This window comes from Etheostoma cragini, chromosome 20 (genome assembly GCF_013103735.1).
Source record: "Etheostoma cragini isolate CJK2018 chromosome 20, CSU_Ecrag_1.0, whole genome shotgun sequence".
In the NCBI taxonomy this organism is placed as follows: Eukaryota; Metazoa; Chordata; class Actinopteri; order Perciformes; family Percidae; genus Etheostoma; species Etheostoma cragini.
The window spans coordinates 23,347,053-23,364,954 of record NC_048426.1 but is presented as its reverse complement, the minus strand read 5'-3'; the positions used below and the strand labels follow the sequence as shown (position 1 = coordinate 23,364,954).

Sequence of the window (17,902 nt, the reverse complement as noted above, 5' to 3'; positions counted from 1 at the left end):
TAAGGTCTATATAAAGAGACTTCAGATACAGTATTAGGGGACCACTAAGGTCTATATAAAAGAGACTTCTGATACAGTGTTAGGGGACCACTAAGGTCTATATAAAAGACACTTCTGATACAGTATTAGGGGACCACTAAGGTCTATATAAAAGACACTTCTGATACAGTATTAGGGGACCACTAAGGTCTATATAAAAGAGACTTCAGATACAGTATTAGGGACCACTAAGGTCTATATAAAAGACTTCTGATACAGTATTAGGGGACCACTAAGGTCTATATAAAAGACTTCTGATACAGTGTAAGGGGACCACTAAGGTCTATATAAAAGACTTCTGATACATTATTAGGGGACCACTATGGCCTATATAAAGCATGTCATGGGACCTTTAATCTCAGTTCTGGTTTTACCTATCTTGTGGAGTTTCTCACAGCATAGTAGTGCAACTGCTTTCTCTGCCAGTCTGGCACAGTTCATTGTAGGACCCTGTAAAGACAGTGACACATCAATTTGATGAATGAACCTCGAGAAGTTGTAATACGTCCTTACTAAATCTGAGGAGGGAGGCTGGAAAAACAATAAGGATTGCAGGGTCCCGCCCTCCCCCCGGAGCATGTAAAAAGTTAAATCGCACCAGTAAATAGCCAGTTCTCAATCGGGCCAGTGCTCAAAAAAGTGAGCAGTTTATGAAATGGCGCTCCTAAAATAAAAAAAACAGTCTTGCCTTTCCTTGCATTTATTTTGAACACTGTCTGTTTTATTAAAAGTGCTTGTGCCATCTCACGCGATGCTTTGACTTTCAACTAAAAATGTAACCCACTTCGTAGAAAATACCTAGATATGTATCGTTTGTTGCCATTAAGCAGAAAAATACAGAGATATGATGTTTGGTCCATAATCGTCCAGGCCTTTGTGTAACCATTACCAAAGTTCTTAACACGTTCCTTCTCACCTTAATAGGAACTCGCAGAGGGGAGTTGATGGGCAAATAGAGCGTTGACTGGAAGCGGTTATCGTGCCTCTCTGCAGTTTTACACTTGGGTGCCAAGTGTGTGAACGGGTCACTGGGCAGCCGGGCACAATACCTGAGCGCCGGAGCAAATAAGACATTAAGAAATGCTATTCTACAGCAGATTTTGTGTATGTACGTGTTAATTTCTTAATGAATTGAGGATTTAAAGACTTAGCGGAGCATGACCATACCTGTTAATGTGTCCAATGGCTGTGTTGATGGTGACCCGGGGACCTCCATCCTCAGATCGAAGCACGTAGGGTGGGAGGACGTTGTCATCGTCCAGGACCTGCTCCACTTCAAACTCACTCACCTCCACCGACTTGGAGCACTTGTTCCTTAAGATCTGCTCGAGAGTAAATTGGGATCATCATCACTAACTCATTCTGCGTCACGTTGGAAAAAAACATTGGGGAAAACTAAATAAATGTGGGAAAAAAATAAAAGTTTTGAAAAAAGCGATCACATCATTGGAAATAAGCACCAAAAGGTAAAAAGAGGTCCAAAAACAGCAGAAAAAGGTCACAAAAAGCAACAAAAACATAAAAACATCACAAGGAAAAAGGGCGACAAAAACACTGAAAATGGCAACAAAACGTCGGAAAAAGCGACACGAAAGTTTGAAAAAGCTAAAAACACAACAACAACCAACCAAAACAACCTGACCTGTGACGTCAGAAACTTTCAATCAATTTGACCATTACATAAGGAGAAAAGTTTCTGATCAGACGGATCACAAACAACCTTAACATTTTTTTTTACATTTCGATTTTTCCTTTCATAATTTCAATGATTAACTATTGAGTAAATCAAACAAGACACAGAGAAGAGGTCACACCTTCTCAATGGCCTTGTAGGTAGTGAGATCTTCTTCGAAGGTTTTGGTCCTCTCACTGTTAGCGAGCATGATGTAGTTGGAGACAGGAGCTCGCGCCCTGCCTTTGGACTGGACGTAGGACCTGTACTCCGTGGGCAGGTCAAAGCGCACCACCAGGTTACACTTTGGGATATCCACCCCTTCCTCCACGATGCTGGTGGCGATCAGCAGGTTGGTTTCATGGGCCCGGAATTTGCGGAGAACCTGTGAGAAGGAGAACTTTTCTTAAGTAGTAGTAAAGCATCTTTAAGAGACAATTTAACAATTAGAGTTTCCTGCTTCAAGTACATATTTTATGAGTTAAATTCTGTAAAAAACAGAAACAAAAACACTTTATTTCTTCTTTCTATGCTCCTCATATGTGGAATAAACTCCCAGAAACCTGCAGAGCCGCTGCTACTCTCAGTTCTTTCTTTAAATTATGTTCTTTAATGTTTAATTTCTTATGCTGCACTGTAACTTTTATTCTTGTGTTTTATGTGTCTTAATGTTTCTATTTTTAATTCACGTGTTTTATCTGTTTTTATTTTTTAACTGATTTTGTGTAAAGCACTTTGAATTGCCCTGTTGCTGAAATGTGCTCTACAAATAAAGCTGCCTTGCCTTGCCTTAAGTAGCTGCCATTATTGCAATTTCCAATCCTTTAATAAAAAAAAATTTAAAAAATATATTACACAGCATTATCAGTCATGCACGTGAATACAGGGATACTTGTCTCATGGCATTCACAGTGGCTTAATGACTCGCTTCCTTGTGGGGCTCAAACGATTCCTCGAGTAACTCGGATAACTTGAGTACCAAAAATGCTCGATGCAAAATGATTTGCCTCTAAGTTTCGTTTAATCAATGTCACCAACGTTGTATCGCTCAAAGTCACGGTATCAATACAGTATTGCCACTGAAAATATCGCGATACTATGATGTATCAATGTTTTACCCCCACCCCTTGAAAATACGTAGTGGCGACCACAATTTGATCTGAAAGAGCCAACTCTTATATATGTTGAATATAATTAACATTTACACATAGGCCTATATACAAATTATTAATATACAAAAGGTTGAAACTTAGCAGTATTTCTGAAAGTTAAGTTGCACAACTTAAGGTTATGTTTGTGTATGTTTAATGTGGGCCTTAGTTTGAGATTGTTTTGAGATTGCATTTCAGAGACCTTTCAGAGATTTCGTTTCCTGTAAAAAAGGATGTAATATGGCACTTAAATGCACTTAACGAGAGATATTGTAAGCAATGTAGGCAATAAAAAGGTTGCCTTTTCTGAAAATTAAACGCATAGTATATTGTAATCTAGTATTAACTTGTATATTATTGCTCTTCAATAAAACAAAAGTATTTCTTATCTGAAGCCCTTCTTCTTTGCTATTAAATTACTCCTGGGCTTCACGTTCTTCTCAGTTGCGATTGACTGTCAAACTAGATAACAAAAGGAAGTTCAACAATGCTAGCAATATTTTCACATTCATACAAGGTAAGTAGTAGGGGTGGGGAAAGAAATTGATACATCATAGTATTGCGATATTTTCAGTGGCAATACTTTATTGGCAATACTTTAGTGATTAGCAGACGCCAAGTATGGATCTTTTATTATAGATGTGTTGGTCAGTTTGTCTGCTTGACAATCCCATGTTGCAGCAATAAAATTGAAGCGAGATAAACAAACAGAGAAATGTATCTTTTTGCATTAAACAGATGTTGACAAAGTTTCCTTTTGAGGACGTCATTTAAAATTGGGAGAAATTAGAAGTTGGAAAAAGAGTTTTAAATTGCAGTGATGATACCGTATCGGGAGGCGTCTGGTGATTCCCACCCCTAGTAAGTAGTGTACAGCTCCTAAACAATAACAATACATGTCACCTTTTGAATGCACTGGCACCGTATCGGTGTTCGGTGCTGTTGGTACAGACACTTCAATCCGTCTCCCCTGATGTCTCCAATTTTAGATCAAAACATTACCCATGGCGAGTTTTATGGAGTACATTCATTTATAAAACGGGGGGCCAGCTGTTCAGCGTCAAACATATCCACGTGATTTCTGTCTGCCATGGTTTACCTCTTCTTGTTTCCTGAACTCCACCTCCATCTGCTTGTTGCGCGCCTGGTTCTTGCCGATGCTGTGGCCGGTGATGAAGTTGCTGCTGATGTAAGCCAGCTCTGGGTCCTGCTTCCCCGCCTCTTTGATCAGACTGAGAAAGAAATACAGACAGCAAGTGTCAGCGATATGTATAATACGTCGAGCAGTGGCAAAATCTGGTAGAGATCATCATTAATCTCAGAAGCTCTATAGTGGACCTCTGAGTTCTTGATATAACGTGTATTCAACAGGGTCAAGGTTCAAGTTAAACTAGAGTCATTTACTTCACATTCAAGGCCACCAACAACCACATAGGGTTGCTCAATTAAAGGACAAATTGAAGGCAAAAATTAACGTAATACCACGTGTGTACTGAGTGTGACCGCTCTCGGGGATATGTTTTCATGCTTATCAAATTTGACCAGGTTTATCGCGAACTGCTAATAAGCTTATGACGCTTGTCGTCGGGGCACGGATAAAGTAAAAAGAAATCGCTATGTCTACCACTAACAAGGCTCAAAAAAGCCCTACGCTTCCACGCTAGCATAATGAGGGTCCCAACATGTAAAAAGAAGCACTGAGAACGTTGTAATCGTACGGACAGTTCATTAAAAGACAGTACTGTTCACATATACAGTCCACAATAACATATTTTACTTATATCATGCAGCCCTCCAACCACATATGAAAAATGATTTTATCTGTAGTTTACATAAATCAGTATGCAGTACAGCTCTCACGCCACAGAGAAATCAGCCATGAGCATGTCGGAGCCCTACCGATTGAGGACGACGGCGGTGTAACGCCTCTCCACAAAGATGATCCCGCACAGGATGTTGGTGAATGGTGAGGGAAAGTTAGCTTCAGGCCTCTCTTTGACCTCCACCTCCTCGTCCTCGTCCTCATCCTCGGAGTCGCTCCAGGACACGTAGTTGTCCTGGTTGCGGTTGTTGTACCACTCCACGCTTTCAAACTGCTGGCGCTCGAAGGGCTTGTACTCGTGCAGGATTTCCAGCAGACGCAGGACCTTGGGGGTGACGAACTTGAGGTCCAGCGCGGCGGGCGAGAAGTGATCCTCGCACAGGGCGTGCACTTTGCGCAGGATGGTGTCGGTGAAGAGCAGAAACTTGCGGTTGAGGTCCTCTTGCTCGTGTTTGATGTACTTCTGGAGCTCCCGCACCATAATGCCCGCAGCCTTGTCCGCACACCAGGGTCCCAGGACCTGCAGCACGGCCCGGCAGTCACTCAGGACCTGGATGGGACAGAGACCGTGTGATGAGCAGTTTGATTTGTCTTTCTGCCATATCATATTACCTGCATAAGCTGTTGATGTCATTGCATCATTTGATCACATTGTGACTACATGAAACAAATCCCCAAAATAAAATCCACTAAATCTCTATCTAACTAGCTCTGACCTGTTTGGAGATGAACGTGGGATCACGGTCCTCTCTGGCAAAAGAGACGTTGCAGTCATTCAGGAAGTGGAGAGCTTCATCCAGCTCTACCTGCAGAGAGGAAGAGAGGCCACTCTTGTCCACGTAGGGGCCGCAGTCCAGCACCACTTCTCTTGGCTGAGAGGCGTATCTGAAATATAATAAGTTGAATTAATTAATTATATTAATAAGTTAGACGTCAGACTACACAGTTCGTTTTATTTTTTTTGGGGGGACTTTGACTACTTTTTTTGATTTCGTCTTTCCTTCAATGCTGTAATAAAGTTGAGACAGATTCAACATTCAACATCTGTGAGGTGGGAAATGTCAAGTGGAGCCAGACCGAAATTAAGCATTTTCTAAACTATCGGTATTGGCATTTATAATTGCCGATAAATGAATATTTAAAAAATAAAATAAAAATGGACCAAACACCCTTCAACCATCAGAACTTTAATATATTTTGATTTTCCTCTGTTCTGTTGTGACAATAATACAAGTTTACTTCAAAACTGAATAAGCATATTATTTTACTGAGGACTCAAATTACTACAAATAACTAATGTTTGGAAAATCTGTTTTGTTACGCATTTATGGATTTAAAAAAATAAATAAATAGGCCTATATACGTATCGACCGATATATCAGACTTTAAGATTTTTTAAATCACCAAACATTTGTATAGATATCTGCATTAAAATCCTTTATCGGTCGAGCTCTGATGTTGAGATTTAGGAACGAGGTGACGGACGATAATCGTCAAATAGAAAATTAACCTGTGCTACATTGGGGGGGGGGGTTGAATAACACAACTGGACGTCACACAAACAAGCCATTTAAGTGCCACTCCCATCGTCGCACAGCCCTGCGCCGATCGCTTTTGTTGATCTTCATGTGGGCCGAGTCCAAATCAGAATCTGGAGATATTCAGCCATAGAGCCATAGATCTAGCTGCCATTTCATCACCGCCTTTGTATAGCTTGTACTATATACACGCTTGTCGTACCTGTCCAGGACCACAAGGTCAGTGGCAGTTTCAGCATTGCTCTTCAGGATGCTCTCCAGGTTCTGGATCTTGTGCTCCAGTTCTGACGGGTCACACTTCCCATTCAGGATGGAGGCTGTGAGACCCAGGATACGAGGACTGCATGAGCAGCCCTCAAACAGCTGCACAGAGAGAGAGAGAGAGAGAAGAGTGCCAGGTCATTCCCAGTTTTCTTGGACGACTGTTTGCTAGTCCTGAAAAGACAAAAAGACAAAAAAACAACAACAACAACAGCAAGTTCTACTTTGCAAACACAACCTCACCTTCATTATTTCACAGTAAGGGTGGTCTGTGATGGCCAGGTGACAATCGTCAAAAACCACCAAGTTGATTTTAGACAACGGTAAGATTTTCGTCCTCAGAACGTGAAGGAATATGTGGCAAGTCATGACCAGCACCTGCATAGGAGAAAGTTAAGATTGACAGGAAGAGAGAGAACATTATTATTAACATATTATCTACAGTGAGCACGGTGTTATTCCTTCAGACCATGGAATAACATTCATATGTTGTACATGCTAGGAAGCAATCGGTCTGTGCGATGAATGAACACATGCATCGAGATAAGTGTGTGTGTAAGACTGAGACGCCTCTTTGTTTGAGAGTTTGTTTGCTTGTGTGTGTGCGTATGTGTGTGAATAGACCTATTCTATACCATCTATTCTACTTGGTAGTTGTAGTCTTTGAGCGACCGTGAGATAGCGCCTGGATGCGGGCGAGAGATTTATTTTATTTTTATTTATTTTTAATCCAGTGCACTGGTATTTCATTAGTTAACAAGGATTAGAACCAGGGTGTAAAATGAACTTTTACGTCCACAAGCCAAATGACTATTGCATGTTCAAATTTTACCAGCCACTCAATAGATGATCAGTGGTATTTTGGCTGGTAAGTGAAGCCAAATCTACCACTTGCTTATTTTACCATCATTTGGCTGGTAGATGGCTATAATTATGAACCCTGATTACAGCACTTTTTTTTTTTTATTATTGTTTTAACCCCGTTGTCCTCGGGTCAAACTGTCCCGTCTTCCTATATCAGTGTTTTTCTAACTACCCAATTGTAATTACCCAAAATAACATAATTGATTCCACACAGTGCTCTTTGGCAAGTACAAATCTCTACTTTCATTAATGTTAATGGTGTCTTATTCAATTTTATAGCATTTGAAAAAGCATTTTGAAAAAGTATTTTAAAAAGTTAGTCCTAATTTCTGCTTTTCTAACTCAAACATTAGGTATAATTTCCTATAAATGAGGTTCATTGACCATAAATTCCAAAAATAACTGTAAAACTAAAGTTAATAAGTTAGTGTTACGTAATGTTAAAAACGTGACAAACTTTGAAAAAAAAATCAACCAAAAGTGTTGAAAAAAAGGGGATAATAAAGTTAAACACGTTGATAAAAACGTCAACAAAAGAGTTAATTTTTAACACAAGGGTTAATGTCCTCAGAAATTATAACAATTAACAAATTAACGACAACAACCACATGCTGATAGCGGCATTAGCAATACACAACCCGTGTAGTGTAGAAAATATTAATAGGCTGAATTTCAGCATTATTCGATCAAACTTGAATGGTAATAGAGAGGCAGATTCACAGATCCACACTTGACTGTGCTGTGATTAAGAATGTCATTTCCTTATAACTTCTTGTCTCTGGTGTTATTGTAGAAGCCAATGAGAAGGAGCAGCACACCTGATTCTCGGTTATCTCTCGACTCCACCGCTGGTCTGTCCATGCTGAGGTCTCCTCCAGATCTGTGTACTCTCCCACTTGGAGGTCCGAGTGAGTCCTGACTGCAGCTGCTTGCTGAACTACAGACACAACTGGACAATGTAGACCAGAGAGTTAAATCCAAGTCAAATCACGCCATGCAGCATTTGAATATCAAACTGTCAATTATGATGAACAATGACTCAGGTGATTCTGGTTTTTCAAAATGTATTTTATATTTCCCACAAGTAAAACAGTAAAAGCACACACAAACTTCCGTGGCACATAAAAAACAAACAAGATTGCAGGTACCTGTGTTCACCAGAAAAACAGTCCTCTTCGCATGTTCTTGGTAATGTCCACGGATTTGGTGGGAGAGCTCTTTTGTTAGAAGTACTGCAATAAAGGTCTTCCCTGAGCCAGTATTCAAGCAGACGATAGTATTATGTTCAAGAGCTGCTTCAAGAAGTTCTACCTGTGGACAGAGGTACGGGTACAAAGATGGTGAGCTGATGAGGGAAAAGTGTCAACTAAAACAAATAACACCACTCAATAAAAAATAAAAGAACGTCCATGAATAGCTCTAAATCTGACATTTTTTCCATCACAATAATGCCCTAAGGCGGATTTATGGTTGTGCAGGGCTCTACGCAGAGCTTACGCAAGTGGTCTACGACAAGTTGGAGAAACAAATGCCGTTTTTCCATTACATGGTATGTCCTTGACTCTATGACGCCTTTTTGGGTTTTCCATTATGAACAAAAGTCCCTGGTACCAGCCAACAGGAACTGTTTTTAGCACCACCTCAGTCGAGGTTCCAAGCGAGCCGAGGCGACACCAAAAGGTGGCGTAAAAACCTGCAGGCTGCTGATTGGTTGGAGAGAATCGTCACTAATCACTGCATCGTCCTTGCTCGCAATGGGGGGGGGGGGGGGGGGGGGGGGGGGGGGGGGGGGGGGGGGGGGGGGTCATGAACAAACCCGCCATTCGTAAAATAGTTCAGCCAGCAGTGTTAATTTTTTTGTCTCCTTCAGCTTCTTTTGAAACTAAAATTGTCTTGTGGCCCCATGCCAAGATTCAAAAGCAACACACCTTAAACGTTCTCTCTGTGTGTGTGTGTGTGTGTGTGTGTGTGTGTCGAGTTAGTCCACAGCAGTTTCCTGCGGCGTCCCTGTGACGACCAGCCGCGTGAGGCGGCGGTACTAAACCTGCAATGGAAAAAGGAGGACAGGGCACCGTGTCCAAGCTGAGCCGAGCAGAGCTGATACTAGCAGTGGGTAAGCGCCAAAAGGCGTCTCCCTGTGCTTTCTGACTACAGTCGGAAATCTCTAGCAGGAGGTAACCCTCCCCTCGATTTGATGTTTATGGAGAAGGAGACCATGGAAATTAAGTGAGATGGTACAAAACCCAGCTATGTGGACTATTCACACTCCGCGTTGCCGTTACGTGGAGTTACATTTCTGGAGAGGTGCCCGTATCTACGCGTACTTGTGTATCTACTTACGGCATAAAATTAACCCAGAGCTATAAATCTGGACTAAGCCTGTACTACAGTACATCAAGCACCTAGTAAGCACTGCCTTCTTACCTGATATTTCCTTGGTGTGTAGATGTTATCATGGATAGCCTCCTGCTGCCATGGCAGACCAAAGAAAGGCCCCATGGGTGAAGTGGCAGGGGTGACAAGCTGTAGGCCTGCCATGCTTCAAAGAGGTGGAGGTGGGGGGGCTGGGCTCCTCCAGTCGTCCACTTTATCTCATTTCATCGTCCTTCTTTTCAGAATTTCACTGGCAGGAGAGATAAGGATACTGGGTTAATGTACTGTATACTGCAGATACGGTGGATAGCTTTTCTTACTCTTCCTTAAGAAAGCTGAAAAAAGCCTCATCAGCAAAGCCAAGGGTGAGAAGGAACACATCAGCCACACAGCAGCCTGCAGCATGGGAGGTTTCTGGCACAGATAACTAATTACAACATCTGGAACAATGTTGTCTAACAAGATCATCCTTAACAGGTTCAAGAGCTAGTTTCTTTGACCAGACAACGTCTTTTCACCAACTTGTTACAGTCACAGCTTTATTGGAAAATGAGAAGAGCTTGTTGAGATTTTTTTTAGACATTGGTGCTGCTCAGAAACTATCGACCCGTATCCTGGACATGGAGAACTCAACCCCAGACTTGGTAGTTTTGGGGTTGGGTGATTTTAAACATGAGGAAAAGGAAGCACATCTTTACTGCCGCGAGGCGTGCGAGAGCTCCCTTTGGAGAGTCGGACCACAACAAGTCTCTTATTCACATGCACCGCCGGAGGCAAGACTATAGTCAGGCAATGGTCCCCTTAAAGGGGCGCTATGCAGTTTTGGCCATTTCTTTGCTGTTTTCTTGCAGGTTTCTTTATATAGACCCCAACTACAGGTTACTCTATAGAGCTCCCTCCTAAAGGTTTCTTTATATAGACCCCAACTTCAGGTTTCTCTATAGAGCTCCCTCCTACAGGTTTCTCTATAGAGCTCCCTCCTACAGGTTTCTCTATAGAGCTCCCTCCAACAGGTTTCTCTATAGAGCTCCCTCCTACAGGTTTCTCTATAGAGCTCCCTCCTACAGGTTTCTTTATATAGACCCCAACTTCAGGTTTCTCTATAGAGCTCCCTCCTACAGGTTGCTCTATAGAGCTAGAGCTTCCACCACAGAGGTTTCTCTAATATGATTCTCTGATACAATGCAATTGTATTGTGCTGGGATCAAGAGCATCCACTGGGATAACTGTGAGATACAGATCCGTCTCAGCAGTCAAATCAAAGGCCGGGAGCTTCCGTCCCTTTGCTAAAATCTACACCATTAGACCGCGGAAAAAAAGATTCTTCTTGACTCATGTCTCCCTGCAAACCCTCTTTTCTTTTAAAGTCATCCCTCGTTTTAAAATACAGAAATGTACCAGAACTAAGACAGCCGGGTTGTGCAGCAGCACTCACCCAGAGACCGTCCGTGCCCTTAACTCCAACATCACCAATGTGCCGTTATTATGCCCATCTACAATAGAATGAAAAGGTCTTTTCAGACAGTCAGTGACACTACGCCTGTGTCATTGCTTGGATCCGCGGGGTCTCACTATAGTATTCACTATATTGAAGTATAGTATTCACTATATAATAGACAGGCAGACACACACTTTGCGAGCTTCTGTGCACCACCGTTTCCCCGCTGGTGCAACTGAATGCCATTAGTTGACTGTGTAAACAAATAGCTAAATAGCTAAAGCTAGCCAAATTAGCAGAGATGTAAGTCTTTAGCCTAATTCACAAACTACAAAGGCTAACCAATACATCCAGTCTTGTGCCAATGCTTTGCATGCAAAAGCTCTAATGTTTGTGTCCTGATAACTGTTATACATTTTCGGGAAACTCACTAGCCGCAATAATCAGTCTCTTGTCTTTTTTACTCTTTTCGACATTCTATACTATGATTTTTTTACTTTTTCAACATACTATACTATGTCTTTTTTACTAATTCAACATACTATACAAATTCTTTTATGCTCTTTTTGACATTCTATACTATGATTATTAAATTTTTTTCAAAATACTACACTGTCTTTTTTTCTCTTTTTGACATACTATACTATGACTTTTTTTCTCTTTTTGACATACTATACTATGACTTTTTTAGACATACAATGTCTTTTTTACTTTTTCGAAACATTGTACTATGAATTTCCTTTTTCGACATACAATGACTTTTTTATACTTATTTCGACTTTTTTAACATACTATACTGTCTTTTTTACTTTTTCAACATACTATACTATGTCTTTTTTTAGAAATATTATACTATGACTTTTTTTACTTTTTTTGACATACTATACTATGTCTTTTTTAGAAATATTATACTATGAGTTTTTTACTTTTTTTGACATACTATACTATGTCTTTTTTGGGGTTTGAATCCAGGTAATTCTGCCATTCATTTGCGCTGTGCCTCGTGTTTTTTTTAAACATTTATTTAAAATGACAAATGATACGCTCTAAAACGTCCCCGTTGCAACACTGAACAAAAACACATTAACAAAAATAATCAAAGGACTTTACGTTTCATATGTTAAGTTTGTATTTTTATACATTTTATTTATCGGACCCTTAACATATTTTGATGTTCCTCTGTTCTGTGACAACAAGGCATTATATTGTTTTAGTGAGAACTCATAAATAACAACAAATAACAAATATTTGGGAAAACTGTTTGTTTTTAACGCGTTCCTGTTTTATTTATATATATATATATATATAGGCAGATTTTTAAATAACCAAATATTGATATGGTCGGGCTCTAGCTCCAAATTAATGTGACTTAATGTTTTTATTTATTCTTATTTTGTGCAAGTTTACCAAACCAAATCCTACATATGTCAACATGGCAACTAAGTATTGAATGTGGTTTGTTTTAGGGCAGCGGGATATAAGGAAAATATGCAATATCGTTGTTGAATATCACAATAACGATATTACTTGCGATAAATCAACAGATGGTATACTCAGATCTGCTGCTATCAGTATTCTTCTAAAACACAACAAACTCCTTGTTGATTGTGAAACAAATGAACGGAAATCATTTCAAACACTTTGATTGAACAAATTAAACATTGAATTACACGTAAAAGGCACCATTAAAAAAAAGGACAGTAACATTTTAAAAAACAGTTTTTTACTACTATGTTCTTTCAACAAACACAAATCTTAAAGCTGAAATAATGCCGTAGGAAATATACTTACAGGCAATAACAGACTTTCTGGATGCGCAGACAACACTTAATCTGGGCTTCATGATAAAATATCTCTTAATCAACTCCTGATGCTCCCCCGCATTTCGTGGAAAACGGACCTAAAACAGCAAAAAAAACAGAGAACACGGTTATAATCTTGCCTTTCAGACATGGCACAGACGTATAGGCTATATAACAACAAAAGGGTTATATAACCGTGTAATAAATGACAATCAAAAAGTTATTTGGGCTGTAGATAGCAGTAATACACCAGAATCTCTTCACTCACGATAAATATAAAATATAGAGGAAGCATCCTAGTTAGAGCTCGGCAAAATATTGATATAACGTCATTGATATATGAGACTAGATATTGTCTTACATTTTAGATATTGTGATATTTAAGTTGTATATTAGTAAGATATCAGTGTCTTTTCGTGGTTTTACAGGCTGCATTACAGTAAAGTGATGTCATTTTCTGAAGTGTTTAGCTTTTCCTTCTATTTGCCAATACTCACTTAGTCATTATGTCCACATTATTGGTGATTATTTATCTAAAACCTCATTGTGTACATTTTCCGTGAAAGCAACAAAAGTCAACCCTAAAATATGACAACATTGACACAAAATATCGTGATATTTGATTTCATCCATATCACCCAGCATTAATCCAAGCAAGCTTGGCTTCAACAGAGACTGCATGTGTTACTGCTTCTGTTACTCCTGTGCTGACTCTGTGGCACTCAAAAGTAAAACATCTCACCTCGACACAATTGGGAAGCGCCAGGGATTGTGGCTGGGACCTCCGCTCTGCAAAGACAAAATGCAGAGAGCAAAATGAGAACGGTATGGTAGTGCAGGGTGCTAGATGCTGAAGAAGGTACATTGAGCAAGGTGGAAGAAGGATCCATTGGCAGATGAAGACCACGGGCCACCAGGGGCCACCAGGGGCCACCAGGGGCACCAGGGGCACCAGGGGCCACCAGGGGCCACCAGGGGCCACCAGGGGCCACCACGGCACACGCAACCCGACTGAGTACTGCTAAGCCCCACAGCTGTAACCAATCGCAGCAGTCAGCTTTGTGAAGCAAAAAGATCTCTCCAGTGGAGTGGTTCCCATTTGCTGGTGACTCAGAACATAACGCAACCTGATGCTAATCTTAGGAGCTTCAATCAAGCAGTTTAATCAAATCTGTCCTCTTTATTTGTTGGTCTGAGCCGAGTCACTACCCGATGTGAGTCGAGTGAAGATGTTAGTCGTGCATGCTCAGATTCAAACGGTTTACGGCATAACCGTCATACTGGAAGTTGTGAAATCCATAAAATAAACTTCTCATTACAAACAATAACAGAAGATGAAAATCATTTCAAAAGCGTTTTAACTATCTATGATTGATTGACTGCTAACGTTAGCTCAAAACACCGTTCAACTGACTCCTTGTTGTGTTTGATGCTAACTCGTAGCTAGCAGTGAACCAACTTCGTTAAGCAGATCCATATTTACGGTATTGGCATTACAGAAGTCTCTCGTTAGCATCTTGTAGGCTACTTGTCGCAAAGTGACGCATAAGCGACTCAAGTCTGCACTCGACTCACATCGGGAAGTGACAGTTACCATCATCATACTGTCGCCGACAGGACTAACACGTTCATCTGCGGCTAAGAGATAGAGTATAGCCTACATGCAGTTTTAACATGCAAAAGACATTTCTTAAAACATTTTTTATTAATATAGGTTTCACTGATAATATTAGGCTAATCGGTCAAATATCCTGTTGTCGGTTAACATCACTACCAACAGGACTAGCAACCTTAACCATAGAGTTTTGTTATGTAGGCTTAAGTTACAAAAAAAGTGTTATTTTGGCCAGTAAAACATATGCTTGGCCGGTGAGTCAAAACGTTAATTTTGCAAAGAGTCTGTCAGTGATGTGTCGGTGCTTTGCTAATAACAATGACTGATAAAAACAATTAATTTTGTATAAATTCGTCACAATACACTACTCAAATTGTACCTTAACCCTTGTGTTGTCCTCGGGTCAAAATAACCTCGTTTCCAAAAGGTTTTTATATCAGAAATATGAGTTTTTTTACAAATTAGCCAGAATAACATGGAGGCATGAACCTTATGCATGCATCATTCTTTGCACAATTGGTAACTTTCATTGAATTTTGGGTGTTTAATACAACTTCATAGCATTTGAAACAAATGTTGAAATGGTTTCAAAACGTAGTCTGACCCTATCGGTCAAGATAATTTGGAATTCTTGTTTTTTTTTTGTTTTGTTTATTTTTTAGGTGTAATGTCGTTTAAATTAAGTATGTTGATCATGAATTTAAAAAAATGCATTGAAAGTGCCAAAAAAAAAATTTTTTTTAATCTTTTGACATAAATTCCTGGTGGACGGGAGGACAACACGAGGGTTAAAAGCTTTCATAATGCAGCAAAATCATCAGTAACGACTCCTAAACAGCTGAAAAGGTAGGGAAAAATAACCTCAATAAATACTAAAATAAATCTCTCTCTGAGAGTACACACAGGGACCGGGGAGAGAAACTAAACTCCAAGCCACAGAGATCCAGTCAGAAGTAGGGATGGGAAGGAATAATCTTCTCCCAGATCGAGTGATTGAGCATCAGTTACTCGAGGGGAGACTGATTCCTCGTGGAAGAGAAATCTATTATTAGAACGCATCTAAAAGAGCAAAGCAGCAGCAACAACCATGCTCAGCCATGGATCGGATGCATGAGGCTTATTTTCAATTAAAACAGTCACAGTTTAAGGGCTGTGCTGAATAGTTCGAAGCTTGATTCAGAACGGCATTCGAATGCTAATTTTAACAGGCGAGCACAGACGTAGTTAGACGAGCTGAACATACAAATACACTCCCAAAGTCCAGACTCTCAGACTTTGCTGTGCAATAAATTGACATTAACAACTTAATTGTCTATCAGTCAAAATGAAACATATCTATGGATTACTTTTTCAGACAAAATAAAGTTGTGAACGACTCCCAGGACACATCTTTTGGTTATATCAGTCATGTGACCCAGATCATATTATAACCCAAGTACACTGCCTGTGAAGTAAACTACGCCCCTTTATATTGTCATAAAACATTTTTTTTTTTCTTAACCCTGTGTTGTCTCCCTGTCGACCGTGCGCTTGTTGTCCTCATCTTTCTTGCCTAAAGTAGTAATTTATTGCTTAATTGTGTGTACATGTTCTTAGCCAACTTCTTTATAACTTATCAACTTATTATGAACTTAGTCATGCAGGCCTATCTGTAACTGATGTTTTGTATTGTCATGACAGGTCTCTTTGGAGAATGAGACCGTGTCTCAATGGGACTAGCTGTGTTGATCGATTGATTGATTGATTGATATCGTTATTTTCAACATGCAATAGAAAGTACATACAAATAAAATAAAAATAATAATAAAAATAAATAATAAAACTATGTTTAAAAACATTAAATAAAACACGTATTACAATTTAAAAACATGTGTAAATAAACAAATGAAAATGTAATAATTGTTACAGGTCTAAGAGCATGTAGGACAGAACGATGTGAGGAAGAGGAGCTCAAGACTTAGGTCTGGATCGTGGTAGATCATTGTACAGCACAGGTATGGAAACTTGTGTTAGTTGGGTTTCGGTTGTCAAAATAAACATAATATAGTAAGTAATAACTAGACTTATATTAACTAATACTGCTTTGTACTACAATGTGCAGACCAGAAAGATTGATTTTGTTGTTGCTGTCACCAAAACTGTTGTAGAAATGAAGAGAGCGTGGTGAAAGATGCATGACTCCCAACTCTGTCAACCAATGACGCAACACTGACGCCTGGTATGTAACCCGTGGCAACACCATAAGTCCCCACATCAGCAGGCGGCGTCGACAGGTGTCACCACAGCGTGATGTGCAGCACCACATTGAGATACACCAACACCGAAGTCCTATAGCCGAGAGTTAACATTTTCCACAAAAAGCCACATCCCGACTACGGGCCGCAACTCACCGTTATTTTCACTGTTGATTACTACGGAAGCAAATAAGAGACATAAGTCTCTGAACTTTAACAACCAATAAATACTTATTATTTAAAATATTTTATTTTGAAAAACACATTTAATTGATTTTTCCTGAATTCACCTCTTTGACATTTGAATATGACTAACTCTTGATTTCCATTTTGAAAAACGTGAATTTCGAAAATTATTTTTCAATGGTCACAAATTCAGAAAAAAAAAAAAAAAAAAAAAAAAAACTTGATTTACAGAATTTCAGGAATAATGGTATATATGCAGTATATGGCATATATCAATAGGAATCAGTTTATGTCAGTCAGAAGTGGTATGACAATAAAACGAGTGAAACTGTTTATAAGATAAGATAAGATAAGATAATTTGTTTATTAGTCCCCAATGGGGAAATTACTGCACTACACTCTGTGTACACACTTTTGTTAGTACTCACACACAGGCCTGAAAATACACACACATGCTCAGGACCTATACATGCACTATACATGGAGAGATGTCAGAGTGAGTGGGCTGCCAGCTGAACCAGCACCCTGAGCGGTCGGGGGGGGTACGGTGCCTTGCTCAAGGGCACCTGGCAGTGCCCAGGAGGTGAACTGGCATCTCTCCAGCCACCAATCCACACTCCCAACTTTTTGGGTCCATACGAGGATTTGAACCAGTGACCCTCCGGTTCCCAACCCAACTCCCTATGGACTGAGCTACTACCACCCCCTTAAGTGCCATAATTAAGGTTTTTAAATGCTCCTTATTATCTATGTAAAGGACTTAAAGTGCCTTGTTGCTGAGATGAGCTGTCCAAACAAAGCTGCCCTGTCACAAGACTGCAGAAGGGAAGCAGCATGCTGCATGACTTTGTAACTCACACTATGTAGTAGTTCTTTTAAAAATTATATTTAAATTATTTAAAAAAAA

General features: G+C 39.9%; 1 protein-coding gene across 1 annotated transcript in view; it reads right to left on the bottom strand.

Moving 5' to 3' along the window:
• dicer1 (dicer 1, ribonuclease type III) overlaps positions 1 to 17,902 on the bottom strand; it is a 39,475-nt gene that overhangs the window by 19,907 nt on the left and 1,666 nt on the right. The window contains exons 2-15 of the mRNA XM_034857652.1: positions 13,703 to 13,749; positions 12,950 to 13,058; positions 9,772 to 9,970; positions 8,496 to 8,658; positions 8,166 to 8,296; positions 6,727 to 6,861; positions 6,425 to 6,585; positions 5,401 to 5,569; positions 4,762 to 5,234; positions 3,962 to 4,094; positions 1,854 to 2,096; positions 1,207 to 1,361; positions 956 to 1,088; positions 414 to 489 (exon numbers count right to left, since the gene is read on the bottom strand). Coding sequence (XP_034713543.1) covers positions 414 to 489; positions 956 to 1,088; positions 1,207 to 1,361; positions 1,854 to 2,096; positions 3,962 to 4,094; positions 4,762 to 5,234; positions 5,401 to 5,569; positions 6,425 to 6,585; positions 6,727 to 6,861; positions 8,166 to 8,296; positions 8,496 to 8,658; positions 9,772 to 9,885 — 2,086 coding nt within the window. The 5' untranslated portion in view covers positions 9,886 to 9,970; positions 12,950 to 13,058; positions 13,703 to 13,749. The remainder of the gene's footprint in view (positions 1 to 413; positions 490 to 955; positions 1,089 to 1,206; positions 1,362 to 1,853; positions 2,097 to 3,961; positions 4,095 to 4,761; positions 5,235 to 5,400; positions 5,570 to 6,424; positions 6,586 to 6,726; positions 6,862 to 8,165; positions 8,297 to 8,495; positions 8,659 to 9,771; positions 9,971 to 12,949; positions 13,059 to 13,702; positions 13,750 to 17,902) is intronic.